Source organism: Triplophysa dalaica, chromosome 25 (genome assembly GCF_015846415.1).
Source record: "Triplophysa dalaica isolate WHDGS20190420 chromosome 25, ASM1584641v1, whole genome shotgun sequence".
NCBI lineage: Eukaryota > Metazoa > Chordata > Actinopteri > Cypriniformes > Nemacheilidae > Triplophysa > Triplophysa dalaica.
Genome location: NC_079566.1, coordinates 16,469,863 through 16,490,889, shown reverse-complemented (window position 1 = coordinate 16,490,889; position 21,027 = coordinate 16,469,863). Strand labels below are relative to the sequence as shown.

At 38.2% G+C, this 21,027-nt stretch overlaps 1 protein-coding gene across 1 annotated transcript; it reads left to right on the top strand.

The window, feature by feature from the left end:
* Positions 1 to 18,550: 18,550 nt before the first annotated feature.
* On the top strand, positions 18,551 to 20,877 carry mycbp (MYC binding protein). The gene is made up of 5 exons (XM_056741156.1): positions 18,551 to 18,688; positions 19,297 to 19,369; positions 19,443 to 19,491; positions 20,223 to 20,352; positions 20,786 to 20,877. Exons 1-5 carry the CDS (start codon positions 18,674 to 18,676, stop codon positions 20,825 to 20,827), a joined length of 309 nt encoding a protein of 102 aa, XP_056597134.1. The 5' UTR covers positions 18,551 to 18,673; the 3' UTR covers positions 20,828 to 20,877.
* The last annotated feature ends 150 nt before the right edge of the window (positions 20,878 to 21,027 follow it).

Below are 21,027 nucleotides of genomic sequence, written 5' to 3'. Positions count from 1 at the left end.
AAACAGTTACATGTAAAACCGCTTGGCCTGTTTTGACGATGGAGAAGAAACAAAATATCAAGACCACAAGTAAACCATGTAAATGAGAACATGATATAAAATGAGTTACAGAACAAGTAGCAACATTTCTCAAAGTATAAAACGAGATTCAGATGTAAAACCGTCAGTAGACAAAGTAGTCCTTCTGTAATTGGAAACAGCCTTTCATTAACACAGCTTTTGATCCAAATGACCTGGATACCTAGCAATCACTGGCAGACGCATTAAACTTCAACCATCAGTTTCCCCCAAGGAAAGGAAATGCAACATGCTAAAGAATATTTGCACCACTCTTCAAAACAGAAATGGCAGGAAACTAATGTAATTTTGTATTTAAATGTAGAATGTAGAGTGTAGAAACATCTTATGTCTGACCCAATGTTTATTCAAAGATATGGCCAAGCAGCTGTTAACGGTTCAAGACATTATTTAGGGCATGAGAATAAAAGGGGCAGGTTCATGCAAAATCAGCAAAAAAATTAGTGTGAGCTGGGGTAAGAGGGGTGAAATGTTGACGGTTTGTTTTGTTTAGATATTAGGGGTTCTCACAACCTGGGGCAATAAATGTAAGAAATAACTTATAGACAGTGTTGTAACAATCAATTACAACCTTGTGGCTTTGCTCAAGTTTCTTACATGGGAAAAAAAGTCCAGGGTTCAAAGAAATGCAATACTGGAGATGGTGGAGATGGTGGTCTAGTGGGTTAAACCACTGAACTGGTAAATCAAAAGGTTGCTGGTTCGATCCCAGCAGCCACCACCAGTGTGTCCTTGAGCAAGACACTTTACCCCATGTTGCTCCAGGGGGATTGTCCCTGTAATAAGTGCACTGTAAGTCGCTTTGGATAAAAGCGTCTGCCAAATGACTAAATGCAATAGATACTGAGCATAATTGAAGATGTGTAAGGTGTTGCACTCCACAGCTCCATTCCACACACTGTAGATGGCTATAGGGAGCATTGATTCTTGCATCGTCACAAATTCATTTACATTTAGCAGACGCTTTAATCCAAAGCGACTACCATTGCTTTATCCTAAACATAGGTACTTGCAATCCCCGGGGATACAACCCACAACCTTGTGTTAACGCAATGATCATACCACTGAGCTACAGGAAAGCACATATTTCACACTTTTAAGGCCAAGGGAGTTTACATAAGGCAAGTTTTAAAATGGAGGGGGTGCTGGATTTAAATGTATTTAAACTGATCGTTTGTGAATTACTGCTATTCTCAACTCACATCTTAATATGGTTAAAAAAATCCTTAAATGTAACAACGCTCAGAATTTTTTTTTTTACTTCTACACTGCAGCATGAACAAGAATGACATGAGTCCTATACACCCAGTGTTAAAACCCAAAGACATATTAAAGATCAGATTGTGAATTCAAAAGAACATTTATCAAGTGAAACAAAATGTTGATAATTTCACTTCACCACACACCTATAAAGCCTCAAAATGCAGTTAGTAAATTGACCTTATTTAACAAATTAAGCCATGAACAAAATGCTACTCAAGCACATAGTGACTTTAAACAACATAACATTTATGTACAACATAAAAAAAACAAGATAAGCTAAATAAAAGAAAATAAAGTGTATGTACCTAGCGTGTAAAAAGTTAAACCGCAAAAGAACATAACATACAAGAGGATCAACAATATACATCCTTTACAAAGTCTGAAAAATGTCAACAAACCTAAACTTTTGCGAATAAAAATAAGAAACTTAAACAATATAAAAAGTTTAATGTCCAGATAAAAACAAGGATGTTTAACAAGAATGGTATAAACCGCTGATGGAATGATGGAAAAATACAACAGAATACAATGACATGCAACACAAACTCAAAATACAATAAATTTATAAAATAAACCCATTTTCGAAACCAACTCAAAAAGGCCAGTAAACACATCATTCATACTTCTACACTTGGTTTGAAAGGACAAAAAAATTCACTGGCAAATCAATGAAAAAATGTATCTTGATTTATAAAAACTTTAACCAAAATCTTTTTGAATTACTAAAAACAAATTAAAATTAATCTTTGTACCGCAAAAAAAAAAGATTACTGATTGAAACAAAAAAGTAAATCTGACTTTAAAAAGATACAAATACACCCATTTTTCTATCCAGATTCAGCACTCGAAAATTAATATAGCACATTTTCAAAAGTTGGTACACTTTCACACAATATTAAGTGAAAGTTAGAGACCCTTGCTACATAAAACTAACTCTTACACAACATTTAAATATCGCCAAAAATGGCCATCAATTACACTACCATGAGATGCACAAACCACTTTACTCTACCCACAATGCAAATACTTAAGTTGAAACGGAGCAAGAAATTTTTATTTCAATTTAAAAAAGTATTTTAAAGATTACATTCCATAACTAGCACCGAAACAACTTTAAAAAAAAAACATTACGAGGCAAAAGCTTCATAAATTTTGCAACAGTGCAAAAGCACAACCCAAAAATCGACTCATTCTGTAGTTAGACAGGGATAGAAGTACCACTTAGACAGGACAAACACAAACTTATGGTCATCGAAATGTCATCAACAAAACAAATGGGACAAGACTTTTGTTTGGGATGGATTAATAATGTAGGCAACATGATAGAAAAGCCTTCCAGACACGCTCCTGATGAAGAACCACAACTTAAAACTGCAGTAAATGCTTTCGAGATTGTGCAAAATTCAGCAAGTTGTTACTGACACACAGTAGAGCTCAATGTGTTATGGAGGGATATAGGGGGAATCTGAAAATCATCAATTCTTGTCTATACATTTTAAAATGCTAAAGAAAATACAATCCCAAGCAACACTCCAGTAACAAACAAAAACAAACCCTGAAAATAAATAAAACCTACACTTCTCTGAAAATGTTGTTTATAGAACATAAAATTCCAGAGTAAAAAAGCAGTAAAACCAAACCTAAAGACATCTTCCTATTCAGTAGCTTTTTAAATGCATGTTTTTGAAGCCATGAAGAGAATGCCACTAAACATTTGTGATTAGAAAACACATATGACCTTGAGAAACAAAGTTCTTCCGGCGCAATCAAGGCACCTGCAGCTCTTCGGGTAAAAAGGAAAACAAGAGTACAATAAGCTGTGGGGAAACACTAGCAACTTTGAAAAAAATGTATGCAACTGCATATATATACAGTTGAAAGAAAAAGTATGTGAACCCTTTGGGCTTACTTGGATTTCTTCATAAATTGATCATAAAATGTGTTCTGATCTTCATCTAAGTCACAACAATAGAGAAACACAGTCTGCTTAAACTAATACCGCACAAACATTATACTTTTTGATGTTTTTATTGAACACAACATGTAAACATTCATAGTGCAGGGTGGAAAAAGTATGTGAAACCCTAGACTAATGACTTCTCCAAGAGCTAATTGGAGCCAGGAGTCAGCCAACCTGGGGTCCAATCAATGTGATGAGATTGGGTGTGTTGATTAAAGCTGGCCTGTCCAATAAAAAAAACAAAAAAAAACAAAAAAAACACCAGTTTTGAGTTTGCTGTTCTGAAGAAGCGTCGTCTGATGTGAACTTTGCCTCGCACAAAAGAGCTCTCAGAAGACCTACGATCAAGAATTGTTGACTTACATAAAGCTGGAAAGGGCTACAAAAGTATATCTAAAAGCCTTGATGTCCATGTGTCCACGGTAAGACAGATTGTCTACAATTGGAGAAAGTTCAGCACTGTTGCTACACTCCCTAGGCGTGGTCGTCCTGTAAAGATGACTGCAAGAGCACAGCGCAGAATGCTCAATGAGGTGAAGAAGAATCCTAGAGTGTCAGCTAAACACTTACAGAAATCTCTGGCACATGCTAACATTTTTGTTGACAAATCTACAATAAGGAAAACATTAAACAAGAATGGACTTCATGGGAGGACACCACGGAGGAAGCCACTGCTGTCAAAAAACAAACATTGCAGCACGTTTGAAGTTTGCAAAAGAGCACCTGGATGTTCCACAGCACTACTGGAAAAACATTCTGTGGACAGATGAAACCAAAATTGAGTTGTTTGGAAAGAACACACAACGCTATGTGTGGAGAACAAAAGGCACAGCACACCAACATCAAAACCTCATCCCAACTGTGAAATATGGTGGAGGGGGCATCATGGTTTGGGGCTGCTTTGCTGCCTCAGGCCCTGGACGGATTACTGTCATTGATGGAAAAATGAATTCCAAAGTTTATCAAGACATTTTGCAGGAACACTTAAGACCATCTGTCCGCCAACTGAAGCTTAACAGAGGATGGACGATGCAACAGGACAATGACCCAAAGCATAGAAGTAAATCAACAACAGAATGGCTTCAACAGAAGAAAATACGTCTTCTGGAGTGGCCCAGTCAGAGTCCTGCCCTCAACCCGATTGAGATGCTGTGGCATGACCTCAAGAGAGCGATTCACACCAGACATCCCAAGAATATTGCTGAACTGAAACACTTTTGTAAAGAGGAATGGTCCAAAATTTCTCCTGACCGTTGTGCAGGTCTGATCTGCAACTATAGGAAAGGTTTGGTTGAGGTTATTGCTGCCAAAGGAGGGTCAACCAGTTATTAAACCCAAAGGTTCACATACTTTTTCCACCCTGCACTATGAATGTTTACATGTGTTCAATAAAAACGTATAATGTTTGTGCGGTATTAGTTTAAGCAGACTATGTTTCTCTATTGTTGTGACTTAGATGATGATCAGAACACATTTTATGACCAATTTATGAAGAAATCCAAGTAAGCCCAAAGGGTTCACATACTTTTTCTTTCAACTGTAACTGCATATACTGTACATTCACATATTTGGCAACCACTTCTGCAAAACAACTGTCCATAAACTTTGGATATTCACTTGAATCCAACACAATCAAAACAAAACAATCACTTAATAATTAGACCTTGCAATAAGTGAAACAATACAGACCATACACATTTAGGACTTTAGACAAGTTAAGTATTCACAAGGCTGTTGCTCCCATTGAGCAAACAAATGACTATGTGGACAAAATGCTTCCACATGCAACATGAATCAGTATACAAGTGGAGGACATAAATTTATAATTCCAACAATCAAGTCTAAAAATGCACAAACGGTACTTGTAACAAAATGAATGGCTTCTGTACCTCAAGAGCTATCATTGTGAAAAGTTTATATCAAATCACAAACTAACCCATCTGCTGTAATTGTCATCTAAACTGAAAGACTGGGTAATTGCTTCAGATGGTTTAAAGATCTACAGAAGCAAGGATATGTTAGTAGTGAAGGAAAAATAAGCTAGAAATAGTTTACAAAACAACTGTTCAAATCAACTGCCAGTCTTACAAATCTAATGAAACGCACATTAAAATCATGACAATACAATAAAAAAATAATAAACTGTCTTTGTATCCTTGCTCAATGGAAGAAGCAGCCCTTATGTAAATACCTTCACATCCAACTACAAGAGTTAACTGACTAAGTACCCAATATAGCTACTGTTAACAGTGACTAAATGCTTCTCCAGAACAAACAGCATCAAGACACCAGTCAGTCATATACAACTAGTTAAATATTTGACAAAGCTGGTTAAACAAGGATAAAATCGTAATACAGCGGGCAGATTATTACAGAGTACATAATAGCCCTAACTATTTATGAAAATAGATCTCCAGAAAGCATTTATGTGGTGTGTTCAGTCCATGTTCTTAGAGTGTACGTGATGAGCACAGAGCAGAAGTCTGATACTAACCCATGCCATATGATGAAATGCTCTGGAATGACAGAACTATATAAAAAAATTATATTGAATTGCCTTTAACTCATTCATTTTATTAAATGGTGAAAAACGTTGGCTTAAGTCAAGTATGTAACCTACCACATTTAAAGTCTTGAACAAATAAAAAGCCTTTGTGTTTGAGGAACTGACCAAATACATTCACTGACAATCTGGAAATTTGTGAAAAACAAGCTTGAAAAGGACTACTCACTAAATCATGAAAAAGTCTATAGATCTGAAGTAGAAATGTAAAGCATACGCAGTTCAGAGAACAAACTGTCCTTTGGCCTCAACCATAACATTTACCTTCCTAAAGAGTTTAGCTAAAACCACATTACTCATATGCCTGTAACAAATGAACTGTAAACGTATCTGAAGCTGCAAACCACACTCTTACAGTAATAACGGTTGGGTCAAAACTCTACAGTTGGATATAAAATTCCAAGAGCAAGATTGAACCGCTTTAAAGCAGATAAAAGCAGAGAGCGAAGAAAAACAAACACTAACAGACAAAAGTTGAATTGATCGATCAACTGCTGTTAACTATGTACAGAAAGCAATTTATAGTTACAAAACTGTGGACTCCAGCAGGTAGATGTGCTGCACTGAGACAACTCTTCTAAACAAGCACCCTACAAAACCACTACATTTGTTATCCGAATGGCAATACAAGTTGCTTCACCTAACAAAGGCTTTGAAATGCCAAAAACATACAGTGGTTTCAACTTTAAAGATTATGAAGTGCTACAAGTAATAAGAAACAAGGTAGAGAAACTCACAAACTACAACATTCCAATGTAGCAGACATGACAGACAGTGATCACTGATGACTGAACCAAAGCAAACAACCCAAGAGTCTCAAGGAACCTTAGGAATACAGAAACAGAAGTAAAACGTTAGCAGAACAGAGGCTCATTAGAAATCATCTGTTTTGTAGTCCGATAAAAAGAGAATGACATTGAAACAGGTTTCGAAGTACAATTTGCTTTAAACAATACGTTATAGTTTCCATGTAAAAGAAACTGCAATAAACTCTGTGGTGACAATCCACATGCATATTCCATGTGCAGAGTTATGCATGGACAGATACAACCCTAACAACTTTAAGCACCGCAAGCTATAAGAAACAAGGAGCAAAAAAATCATCCATTGAGTTCCATTGCAGCAGACTAACTTCCAGACGGTGATAATCGAAAGGTTTCTCGCAGTCACAAGCACTAGGATGTATTCAGCACTTTAACACAGCAGTGGAGCAGAATATTAAGATGGAGCAAAGTTGATCTAATTGGTTCTGGAGTCCTCCTCATAACAAGAGTAATTAACAGATATTGAAGTAAATTGTAAACTAGGTTAGTTGTATATTGTGTACAGCTCTAGCAATTCCTAAACAAACAGTCACGTAGGCACATTTTTAGAATGTACTTGATCTTAAATTCCGATGCAGTCTGCAGAAACATGAGCGATTGATTCTGCAGCAGTTGATTGTAATCTGGGCACCAGTGACAAGATTCAGCATCAGTCAGATGTCACTCATAAAAAAAATTCCAAAGGAGAGTCTGATAACCTCTGAAAATAGAAATGGAGAGGAAAAGAAAATGGTAACAACTGCTTATTCAGATATGAATTTGGCATCTGTAACTAAAGAGATGAGCATTGAAGACAGTTTAGGCTACAGATTACAGATAGGGAAAATTCAGTTTGTATTGTCTTTGTGACTGTGTGTGTGTTTGTGTGGATGGAATCACACAGAGCAGGTGGATGGTCACTCAAGATCTCTTTACTGGAGCATGTCACAGACAAACACGCCCAACAGCTAGTTAAAGGACAGTGCATCAACGCACCAACGTTGCTCAAAGTCAGCAGCGAGAGATGTGAAACTCTGCTGAATATACATTGTTATAAAGAGATTGTGAACATATGGTGGAATAAAACATACATTAAAGAAATTAAATATAAAATCACTTTCTCTGTTCTCATTTCTCATCAAATCACATAAATGCAGAGAAATTATAAACTTAACCATCTTTTACATATTTTGTATAAGTGAAATACCAAAAGAGACAAACGCACACCTAAAATAGCTCAGTTACACAGTTCAGCACATAGCACATGTGTTAATGCTAATACTCAACTCTGCTAATAATTTTTTTTTTTTTACACAGAACATAACAAATCTGAATTTAACGCATACCGGAGACCAACACGACCAAAAGCTGGTTAAAGGACAGTGCATCAACACATCAACGTTGCTCAAAGTCTTGAATGAAATAAACAGAGATACTGAGTTCATGAGCAGGTTACACACACACACACACAATTTTATCAAACGCAAATAACACATATTTGCCTCGACTGACAGAACTAGCAGACATATGAAGTAAACTTGTGTGTAGTATAAAAGTTCAACCTTACACTTGAAATCAATCTAAACTCATTGTTTATGACGCAGCGATTATTGATGCGACTTAGCAGCGAGAGATGTGAGACTCTGCTCGTGGTGACGTAGCTCCGACCTTAATATCACGCATGCCAATGCAGGTGACGCAACAGCCAATGTAGAGTTTTCCCAATTAAGGCATGAATTTAACAACATTATTACATACACCCCCCTTAAATTCTGCTAAATTGGGCTAGAACCAGAATATGTAACAAACTAAATATAAAGAAAATTGAGAAAAGAAAAAAAAAAACAGGTGTGAGTAAAAGAGCGTTACAATACAGCATGTCAGATAATTTATCTTTTCCCAGGAAGTGTGTAAGAATGGAATGGTACCAGATTCCACACTTAACACAGACTATAGGAGGTGCAGTCTACACGCTCCTAGTGGTTACAAATGTATCTCTGCTCTTCAAATATCTTTTGATGCAAATAAACTTCTCAGACTCTTTCTCAGATAAGAAAAACTCACTTCAAAGTCATTCTCTTAACAAAACAGTTGACTCTTAGAAACGAATCGTCATTTAGACTCAAGATTTAAACAAACATATGAACAACTCCACTACAAAGTTATTTTTTTGAAAAATATCTTGTGAATCACTATGTGAATCAATTTTCTGACTGTCAATTTCACAGATAAGTCTGTTAGGGGGCTTAAGTCGATCGAACAGAGTCTTTCTCACCATCATTCTAGGATAATAAATTCACTGGAAGCAACAGATTTCTGTGCACAACTTTTTCTTTGCCAGTCTGAACATCCTTAATCCTGTACACATTAATCTCTGGTCTCACTGATTGAATCCCATACAAAACAGAGTCCCATTTGTCCACAACTTTCCTCTTGCCTTTCTCTCCACGGTTTGCAAGCAAAACTCTATCTCCCACTGCTTAGGGTGAACCTCGGACCTTCCAATTGTAAGGAACGGCATGGCGGTTCTGCTCTTTGAGACTGCTTCCGGGCAATTTCTGCAGCTGTGCTCTTCTCAGCGCAGTGACAAACTCATGGTGGCTGACCACACTCTCATCACAAAGGACATGCTGAAACATGATGTCGATCGGCAGCCTCAGGGTACACCCAAACATAAGATAAAAAGGAGCGAACCCGGTTGTTTCATGCACAGTACAATTGTAACTGAAGGTTAATGTTCTTAGAAGATGTGGCCACCTCGCCTTGGATATCACTGGGAGAGCTCTGGTCATATTACCCAAGGTCCTATTGAAACGTTCTGCCAGACCGTTACCCATAGGGTGGTATGGTGTGGTGTGAGATTTTTGAACACCAGCCATCTCAAGCAAGTTCTTAATGATTTTGCTTACAAAATTTGCACCCTGGTCTGAATGTATTCTCTTTGGAATGACCTCTTCTGAATTTATGGAATCCCAAAGGCGATGGGCAACTTGCTTAGCTGACTGGTTGTGACAAGGGAAGTCATGAGCCATCTTAGAAAATGATCCTAGAGAAATGATCGGTCACTACTAGGACATCAACGACCTTCCCTGAAGTCTGTTCAGCACTCCAAAAGTCTATGCATACTAGTTCCATAGGCTCAGATGTGCGAATATGCTCAAGGGGCACACAAACATTTGGCTCTGGAGTCTTCCCGACAACACCCATCTGGCAGTTTTTCACATAAAGCCTGATTTCTTTACTCATTTCTGGCCAAAATAACCTTTCAACTGAGAGGCAGAGAGTTCTTGCACTACCTTGATGTCCAGCTGAGTCATGAACACCACGGAGAACGTCACGTTTTAGAGAATCTGGTACAACGTATTGAAAGGGTTTCTTATTCATCAGTCGATCCTTCTTTACTCTGTACAGCACATGATTACGAATTTTTTGCTTTTTCCAGTGCTTCAAAAGGTTTGTTACAGAGCTAGATTCCTCTGCTTTCTCACTATTTGAAGGACGTTTATATCTCGGAACATAATTGATGACTCTACAGACTATGTAGTCCTGCTCTTGGAGATTTGCAAGTCTGGAAAACGGGATTGCAACAGATGGATCTTCATCAGGGAGCTGGAGTGACGTTGGACTTGACACGGGCACTGGACTAACTCCATCGCAGTGAGCACTCAGAAAAACAAAAACTTTAGCAGCGTCAATGGATCCAGAGCATGAGTCATTCACGTCATCCTGCAACTCGTTCTCAGTTTCGTCATCACTGGTAGCTTGCACGTTCTGACAGTTGTTAGGTGACACGGAAGGCATCGTGCACTGTTCCAGTAACAACACCATTTACCTCATCCAAGAGAGAAATGTATGGTTCTTTCAACAGACGATGGCTGACACAAGACTTGACAAAGGGCTCACTGCTCAAGGCATCTGCAACAACATTTTTCGTGCCTGGCACATACTTCAGGTCCAATTCATATGCAGCGAGCTTCGCCACCCATCGTTGTTCACATGCATCAAACCTGGGTTTGGTTAGAATATAGGTCAAGGGGTTATTTTCAGACCATGCAGTGAAATGTCTCCCTTTTAGCCAGTGGCTAAACTTGTAACAAACGGCCCACTTTAAAGCCAGAAATTCGAGTCTATGTGCTGGATAGTTCATCTGAGACAGAGCGTGTTTTGCTGGCAGAAGCAACTGGACGTGCAATTTTCTCTACAGGGGGCACCTGAGATAACACAGCTCCTATGCCATCAAATGAAACATCAACAGAGAGCATAAAGGGATGACTGAAATCTGGGTGAGCTAGAGTCACACTGTGCAGCAAGTCTCGCTTTAAAGTTTCAAAAGCAGTATGACACTCACTAGTCCAATCCTCAGGTGAAAGCTTCACGACACTGAGTGGCTTCCTCATTCGTCCACACTTCCTTTGGGTTCTTTTCCGTGACTGACCTGATAGGAGACTAAAAAGAGGCTTTGCCTTAACTGAACAGTCTATAATGAAATGCTGGTAATATAAAATCATACCCAGGAAAGATCTGATCTTCTTTTGAGAAGGGGTTATGCCATCTGCCTCCATGAGGTCAGCAGTCTGGATTTCACTGATCACATTCACCTTTTCTGGGTCGGTCTGGACACCATTCTCAGTAACAACGTGTCCCAAGAACCTGACGGATCTCCTGAGGAACATACTCTTATTTGGCGCTAGCTTTAAGTTGTGCTTAGACAGGCGTGAGAAAACAAGTTCCAGTCGGTCAAGAGCTACTCGCTCACTCGGATCAAAAACCATCAGATCGTCCAAGTAGCAGAGAAGGCTTGTGAAATTTCCGTCACCGAAAATGGACATCACCATAAAGGTTGCTGGACTGTTGGTCAAACCCTGAGGCAGACGATTGTACTCGTGGAGGCCAAAGGGAGAGGAAAAAGCAGTGTACTTATGCGCTTCAAACAAGGGAACATTAAGAAAAGCCAGAAGCGCAACTTATGATAGTGGCTGGGGGCTGCACGTCGATAAGAGTCGAAATGGCTTCTCATCCACCAAGTGGATTTTGTGGACAAAGTCGGTGGCATCTCCGCAATACATTTTTCCACGTGAAAAGGTTGACTCGTACTTCTCAATGAGGTTAAGAAGTCTATCCTTCCACTCCGGACACTTCACAATCATCCAGATCCTGCAGTTCTAATTTATCCAGCACGTTTCTCCTTTTATCACTGGTCCGTACATGATTTACAGGACTTGCAGCAAACTGAACGTTTCTCTTCAGGAGCTCTGTTGAAGACAACTCTTCCACAGCAATACAAGTAAAAACATCCACAAGTGGGGGTGGTATAAAAGTCAGCCAGTGACAATCACAGCCTTAAAGTTCACTTGTGTTACAGGCTAGTGTAAAGATCTCCTAAACCGGTCAGGACACTACACAAGAAAATAATGGCCATCATTAAAAATTGTCACCAGGAGTATGTAAAGCCATTGTATAAAATACCTTAACATGCAGATGGAAAGTGCCCTTTTGTTGAGACACCAACTGTGACCAAATAACAGAAAAACATTACCTTCGGCACATGTAAATTGTTTACTACAGTTAGATAGAAACAGTCAATGCATGTGCACAATCTTTCAAGAAATGTATATTAGTGCCATCCATTTTCAATTAGTGATGCAATAATTTTCCACTGCAGGACTGATAATGGAGCTCTTTAGAAAGTAAACCAACACCGTACCAGCTACACACCCATGCTGAGAAATCTAATTGTGCCCTGCCTAATCAGACTCGCATGGAAACTTACTGTAACAGTTCCAGACTGTTCGGTCCAACAGTGGAAAAATCACTCCAAGAATTCTAGAAAGACCTTATGGGGATAACAGATATTTGGATCTCTCAGTTTCTCCTCCAGATTTACCGATCTGCAAAATAAAAGCATGAAAGTTCAATACAACCGGCTTAGTACCACCACATAAAGGCTGGGTTAAAACATTAGTTTTGAGAAAAGTGAAAAAACTCAGTCCGATCAACCACATCTCTCACTACATTCTAAAAAATACTTAAGTCATCTCTTCTGTGAATACTTGACCGACAAATAAGGAACACGAAGCCTCTCTCTCAACAGGTAGTGGCCTTGCTTTTGTTGATTTAGTAACTTCCCAACCCTAACCTATTGTATTATTGCTCCTGTATGACATATCACTCATTGCTCCCTGAACTCGCTTTGGATAAAACCATCTGCTAAATAAATGTAAATTTAAGGAGCAGAATATAGTGCCAAAAATGTTTTTTTTTTGATAAACCTGCTGATGCTATTAAAACTCCAACACAACAAAAATTAAGAAATGCTTGAATGAGAGTTATGTATAATGTAAATTATTTTTTGTTAATTTAGTGAAACTAAATTTTATTTATGCAGCATATACTCCAGCTAATAGCAGTTTTCGTCCATGGATCCACACTTCAAATTTTCACTAAAAATAGTAAATCATTCTGCACCGGCTTATTTCCACACTCTCCTGCACTCCTACACCCTTTCAAGATCCCTGCGTTCAGCAAACCAGCGGCGTCTTGTATTGTCTTCCCATACGGGCAGTAATTCGCTCTCCCACTCGTTCTCATTCACAACTCCTTCCTGGTGGAATATTCTTCCTAACTCTGTCCGTTCAACCACATCTCACAACATTTAAAAAAACTACTTAAACCATCTCTTCTGTGAATACTTGACAAATAAATGAAAAAAACACTAACCCTTTCTCTCAACAGGTAGTGGTCTAGCTTTTGTTGAAACCAGTAACTTGTAACTGTATTGGCACCTAATGTATTATGGCTCCTGTATGAACTAGCGCTAATTGCTCCTAAACTCTTTGTAAGTCGCTTTGGATAAAAGCGTCTGCTAAATGTCTAAATGTAAATTGTAACAATACTGCGTCAATAGTCATTTCAACATGGTGTGATTTGGGACTAAAACCCTTAGTGCAAAATTAAAGCAGTGACATCTACACGCATATTTTGTGTTCTGACTTTATACATGCGGAGATAAAAACTGAAACAAAAAAGATTAAGTGCAGTAAGTATTGCGAAACAGGGCACAGACATCTAGTCAGTGACCAGTAACGACAGTCAATCACAGTTAAGTAAAGTGGTATTTTTCACAGCCTTTGTCAACACCACAGCGGCGCAGAATATCAAACTGGACGACGATGATCATAATCCTTCTACCAGTAGAGAGACATGTACAGAATTATCAAGTGTGAATGTAGCAAGTGAAAATGCACAGTAAAAGTCCCTAAGATGTTTAGAATCAGTTGTGAAGCAGTTTGCAAGAACAGAAGGGATGCTCACAGCAGTTGACAGTAATCTAGGCAGAAGGGAAACCATTCTTTCACAGAAAGATAGAAACCCAAGCAGATCCTCAATACAGTCTCCAGTAAAATCAGGAATAGTCACAGCTCCATACTACTAAAACTATGCTTTAAACTTGTCTTAAGTCCATGCCCAGTGTCTTTTTGTACAACAAATACAATGGTTTCATGGAGCCAAAATCCTGTGGTTATTACCCGAGGACCAGATTTATTCCAGCGTCAAAGGTTGATTCAGTCACTAGAGGCCTGTCAGAAAAACTTTGACACTCACCATTGGGGAACGGAACATAAACAATGTAGCGCAAAAAGACCAAGACTGCTAGATTGTTGCACACAGAGAAAATCACTTCTGAAACAAACGTTGACTAAGAATTCTGTTTGGAATTGAGACATGTTATCAATACACAAATGCAGAAAAGCCAATCAAATTACTGTGTAGAGGAGCTTAACATCTCAGAGTGGCATAAATCCTTAAGGCATATGGAGGGATATGCAGGAGAGACAAGAATGCAAAAAAGGAAAACTGCTAAAAAAATTAACTACAAAGAAATCATGACAATTAGTCAATTTCCAACCCAGTCCTGGAGAAAACTTAGTTCTGAACATCTTATGTCTCCCTCATCTGACAAACCTCATCAACGCATCAGCTCATTCATGACTGCAAGACCAGAATAGGGTGTCAGATAAGAGAGATAGTGTAGGACTAGGGGTCCTCCAGGACATGTGTTAAAACCTGTTTAGGGAAAAGCATAGAGAAACATCTCTACTTGCTCGCCAGACCTGTTCAAACATCACCACCTACTAGACCTGTAGAAACAGCTCCACTTGCTCACCGGACCGGTTCAAACATCACCACCTACCAGACCTGTAGAAACAACTCCACTTGCTCACCGGACCCGTTCAAACATCACCACCTACCAGACCTGTAGAAACTGCTGCAATTGCTCACCGGACCCGTTCAAACATCACCACCTACCAGACCTGTAGAATCATCTCCACTTGCTCACCGGACCCGTTCAAACATCACCACCTACCAGACCTGTAGAAAAATCTCCACTTGCTCACCGGACCCGTTCAAACATCACCACCTACCAGACCTGTAGAAACATCTCCAATTGCTCACCGGACCTGTTCAAACATCACCACCTACCAGACCTGTAGAAACATCTCCACTTGCTCACCGGACCTGTTCAAACATCACCACCTACCAGACCTGTAGAAAAATCTCCACTTGCTCACCGGACCTGTTCAAACATCACCACCTACCAGACCTGTAGAAACAACTCCACTTGCTCACCGGACCTGTTCAAACATCACCACCTACCAGACCTGTAGAAACAACTCCACTTGCTCCCGGACCTGTTCAAACATCACCACCTACCAGACCTGTAGAAACATCTCCACTTGCTCACCGGACCCGGTCAAACATCATCACCTACCAGACCTGTAGAAACATCTCCACTTGCTCACTGGACCATTCAAACATCACCACCTACCAGACCTGTAGAAAAATCTCCACTTGCTCACCGGACCTGTTCAAACATCACCGCCTACCAGACCTGTAGAAACATCTCCACTCACCCATAAGGCCTTCAGAAGTGTTGACACTCATTCGCCATACCTGTTCAAATATCACCACCCACAAGACCTACTGAAACGTCTCCCCTCACTAACCAGACTTCCTTAAACGTCTCCACTAGCTTATCAGGACTCCAGAAGCATGATACCAGTAAAATTTTTACCACCTACCAGACCTGCAGAAACATTTCCACTCGTCCACCAGACCTATAGAAACGTCCCCACCTGCCCACCAGAAACACATCCTTTAACTCACCAGACCTGCAAAAATATCACCAGACTTCCCAGCCTGTAGAAATACCCTACTCAGTTACCACACCTTTAAAACATAACTACACACTTACCAGACAAAAACACTTGTAACATTTTCTGGTGACAACTAAAAATATCCTACCTCTAAATTGTAACTGCTTCTACAGCCACAATTCTAAATGGCTTTTAAAAACTGTTTTAAAACAAAATGGAAAAGCACATGCAAAAACATCTAGAGAAGAACAAAAATGATTGTTATTCAAAATAACAATCAGCAATAAACACTTTTTGCCTTTTGATTTTATTAGAATATTTTAAATTATAAATGATATTTGTAAATTTACATTAGACCCATGCCCACCAGGACAACCACAATACACCAAAGGTTTAGGAATACCATTATAAAGTAAACGGCATTTTAAAAAGTAAAACAGAACAGTTACACCCATTTGTTTTAATAAAATTGACCAGGCTAAAGTTAAAATAAACATTATGCCTTGCATTGTTAAAGAAACACAACGTAAAAATGGCCTCTGTCAATTATGGCAAACAAAAGTTTTAATATAATACACAAGTAAAAGTAATCATATCATCCAGTCATGTTTAGCACTTCTTAAATCATGCACTCACCTCAGTGTTGAGGTGCTTTACTCTGTGAGGGATAGAGCACGTGTACCCTACCACCTGGGGATGGGTTTCGATTCGGATGTTCCGATTCTATCCACCCGTTGTAAAATGAAAAGTGACATCTAGTGGATTGTAGTAGCAATAACATTTCACGTTAATGAATGTTCAGTGCTTGCGGAAATATAAAAGAAAAAAAGCTATAAAATAGATATTGAATCGAAAGCATAAAAAGAATATTAATCCATTTTTTACCTTATGTCCTGTAGAAAAATAAAAATCACTGATTAGAGGATTTTTTTATTAAAAAAAGTAGACCATCAATCAGAGACGATGCCTTTCGAACTTTAAAATAAAAAAAACAACGACATATAGATGCATACAAGCGCGGTTTAGCTTTTACTCACAACATGACGGTCGAGTATTAAACAAAAGTCAGATGAATCCACCAGCAATATCATCTCCTCATCAAACAAGCAGGTTTAACGACTGGTAGCGAACCAAAAAACATACTTTTGAGTGCTGCAGACCATTTTAAATACTCCTAAACCCGCGTTCCGCTTTCAATAACCAATCATTTCCAAAGGCGTCCTTTCATCCAATGACCTCTTAGTATCAACGCAGTGCGTCATCAAACCGGCTTTTTACAACAGGCGGTGAGAAACATTTGATTTCGCAAAAATATGAACGTTATGATCCTTATATAAACAAGTGAATACAAACATAAAATGAGTTTGCACACGTTAATGGATGAGGAGTAAGTACAGGTGAGAAGACGCAAGATAGCGCTCTGCTTCCACTTATAAACAAAAGTGGTATTTCGGTCCAGGATTCGGCATTATTTAAACCATTCCAAATTGATTTGATTAGCTTAATCTCAGATAAAATATATTTGTTGAAATCCACAGACGCGAACTAAAGCGAAACATTCCGTCTTTGTTGTCTAATTAAATCCCCAATCGATGCTGCACGTCCTTCTCTGTCTTTCGCTGAACCCTGTTGAGCATCGGTATGTTCTCATTGCATCTCGTCTGGTGAACACCAACACAAATCTGAAGTCATAATGAGTTGTTTGTGATGAACTTCTCTGCTTCCCAATTGTGTCATTTAAATAAAATATAATAAATACAAACTTAATCAAAACTAAACATGAATAACATCTTTCTGTCTGTAAAAACAGTCGCTCATTGATGTGTGATCTCTCACGCAATAACCAACTCTTGAAAGACACTGGATCTAAAAGACATTCATTTACGCTACAATGTTACATTGGATGAGAGCATGGCAAATTGTCTATGAAATTTTGACAAAAAAAGAATCGGAACTATACAGGATATAGGCTACATACATTAAAGTGACCGTTGTGTTAGTGATTCAATTAAAAAATCCAATAATCAAATTAACTACATACAGAAATATATTTTGCATTGGTGCACTTACAGCAGTGTGTGTTTATAGTACTCCCACATCGAAATGCAAGATTTTTTTACACATTTTAGATATATATCATAATCCACCCACTAAAGTACTCTATTATTAAATGCTCTATAACATAATTCCAGTACTTTGTAAACCGGACGAGGGTCAAAGATGATCCTCGGAGAGAGGTGGGGGCTGCCAGTCAATGGAAACAACAAAGAAAGACACTGAGGTGAGAATTGTCAATTGGACAATAACAGTTATTCATGTTCAGCTTGTGTCTCTGGAGATTAAATCATGTGCACTAACCCATGTCACGTTCAGAGACATAACCACTGTGATATTGATAAGAACATGCCCACATGGAATGAGGTAATAACTCTTTATTACACATCACTGTTATCTTGACATTAAGTTGTTGCTCAGGTCAGTGTTCTAACACAACACATCAACGTCAATTACATCAAAGAAGAATGTGAGGTCAGATCACGGTTTCAACTGATAAAAACAGTCAAGAATTAATGTCCAGGTTTTCATGTTTGTATGATGTAATTGGATGTAATGGCCTGATATACATTAGTTATAAAATGAATGAGCTAATAACAAAGTCCAGTAAGTTACAGAAGGACCTTGAGACCGCAGGTGGGGGTATTTGGACGCAGTCTAAATTTGACGGCGTTCCCTTTAAGCGTCGTCAGGCCAACGGCGTGTTGTCTTCCGCCAATGATCAGCGCGCACGCGCACAGCAGATTGGTGCAGCTGAGGAGTTTTGCGATCAAACGTTGTGGCACTTTCGTTTGTGATGGCGCATTACAGGGTAAGTAACGTTACCTAAATAAACAACAACAAACACTTTAACCTTTACAGAGTAATCAAACAAACTAACCTTTACGAAAATTAACCGTGGTTTCATTATAACGAAAGTGTAGTAAGCATGTTTTGGAGTATTCGAAACCATTCGTGTAACCAATTAAAGTACTGAAATAAAAAACGACGAAACATATGTAACTGTGGACGTTTTTTGTGGAAAAAGTTTCGTTGCCTCTCAAGTGTTTAAGAACCCTTTTGAGTTATAAGGTTTAATTTAGTACACTCGTGTAAACGCATTTGCTTATATCACATCAAAGTTTCTGCACGTCATTACAGTAAGTTACTAGACCATACGATATCAGACAAAAAAGTTTCTCAAAAGAGTATTTTGATTCAATAGTCTTTTACTTAAGTGTTGTTACTCGATCAATGATGCAAAGTTATATAAGTGCAGTTCATCACATTCGTCTTGTTCTTAAGTTGAGGAGTATTTTAAATGCTATGTTATTAAACGCTAGATAGAATAACACAATATATTCTGAAAACGTAGCAGATAATACATTTTATTTACATGTAGCTTAAATAACCTTTTTGCCTGTATTCTTGCACATTTAGGCATCCGAGTCAAAGCGAGAGCAGTTCAGGAGGTATCTGGAGAAGGCTGGAGTCCTAAACAGCCTCACCAATGGTAGAATCTTTTAGCAAATGTGTATTTCTTATCAGTTCCTTTGTATCAGGCTGATTTGTGTTCTATATTCCAGTCTTGGTGGCTTTATACGAGGAAACGGAGAAACCCAACAATGCCCTGGAGTATCCTTTTCTGCCTTAATGTTGACAGTCATATTCATTCCTGACACCAGTGAAAACACATGGAAAGTGTTCTCAGCACAAAGCAAATGTGGTTCTTAACAAATGAGTACTGCCCAGCTTCTGGTTTCAAATTAAATGTTTTCTTTTTTCAATCATTACCAAATAGATTGCTGTTAATGTGTTTGTCTGTGGATAAGGTAGGATCAAGACATGCTTTTGCATCATGTGGTTATAGAAGCTGAAATAACAGCTTTCCGTGGTGAAGAAGATGGTCACTTGCCTATTTTCTGCTTGCATTCACACTTGCATTAGGACCTAAACGATGCACTGAAGAAGGTTAACTTGAGGACACAGTGATTGAAGATGGGTTTTTGTTGTCTGTCTTTATTATTATAATAAAGATGGAATGTATATGTTTACGTTGAAATAGCAACTAAAATATAATATATATATGGGCTAATATATAAAGTCTCCTACAACAGTTTGTAGTGCTTCACATCATCGAGAGCACAACATGCAGACAAAGGCGGCAGTGAAATGCTGCCAATATTAGCTTTCTGTATGTACACGGCTATGTCTTGTAACACATTTGTGCAGCCAGTGCTTCGTTAGACCCTGATTTTTTCTCACCAAAAGGCATTCCTGAACTAAAATTGCTCCAAAAACGGACACATTTTTCAGAAGCAGTATATTTTATTTTAATGGTTAGCCCTTAACCAAGCTCCCTCCAGCTTTATCAAACATCATTTGGGCGTTGCTGGATCTGAGTCTGACGATGCAACAAGTTTGCATCTGGAGTTGAATGATTTACAGCAGAAATTTCAACAGCTCCTGGAAGAGAATAAGGAGCTGAAAACCAGGGTGAGATTGTCACAATTAACAATATTTAGAGACTTTAACACTGTACAATAACGTTTGCTTAAAGAATTTATGTATAATGCATTATAAAAGTAGTGCCTTGTAATTATGCCTGGTAATGCACCTTATAATGCATTGTATTGTCTCATGAATAATTGTTACTTCAGTTAAAACATTATAACACTTATCAATTAATTGTTACACTTTGCATTTTTAATTTGGTTGTAATTATTTACAACAACAACATTAAATGTATGACAACACACGTTATTACACTTTATAATGCATTATACATAAAGGCTTTAAGTTAAGGGTTACCAAAAGGTCTTTTATTTTTATAGTAACCAGATTTGCTTTTTTTTAACAGAAACTTGCATATTAATGACTTTATAAGAGAAAACCTTTGATGTTGTCTAATGTTTCATTTAATCATCAGCTTCTGCAGTATGAACCTCCGCAAGAAGATGGGACGGAATAAAGATCCTTGGTTTTGACATTAAAATAAAATTTCTTCACTTAAAAAAAGTATTTTGTTTGTTACCTTATGTTTTGTAATAAGATGTCTAAAAAGGAAACGTTTAAGTTAAAAAGTGACTGATATTTAATAAACACATTTCTGCATAAGAAAGATTTTCTTTGTGCTTTGTGGGTATTAATGAATGTGCTTTACTGAAGTTG

Bases quoted from the DNA above. Each gene is read 5' to 3' on its own strand.
- mycbp (XM_056741156.1), top strand. The intron at 19,492-20,222 runs GTATCCTTTTCT...AGCTCCCTCCAG, and splicing joins AAACCCAACAATGCCCTGGA to CTTTATCAAACATCATTTGG. The intron at 20,353-20,785 runs GTGAGATTGTCA...TTTAATCATCAG, and splicing joins ATAAGGAGCTGAAAACCAGG to CTTCTGCAGTATGAACCTCC.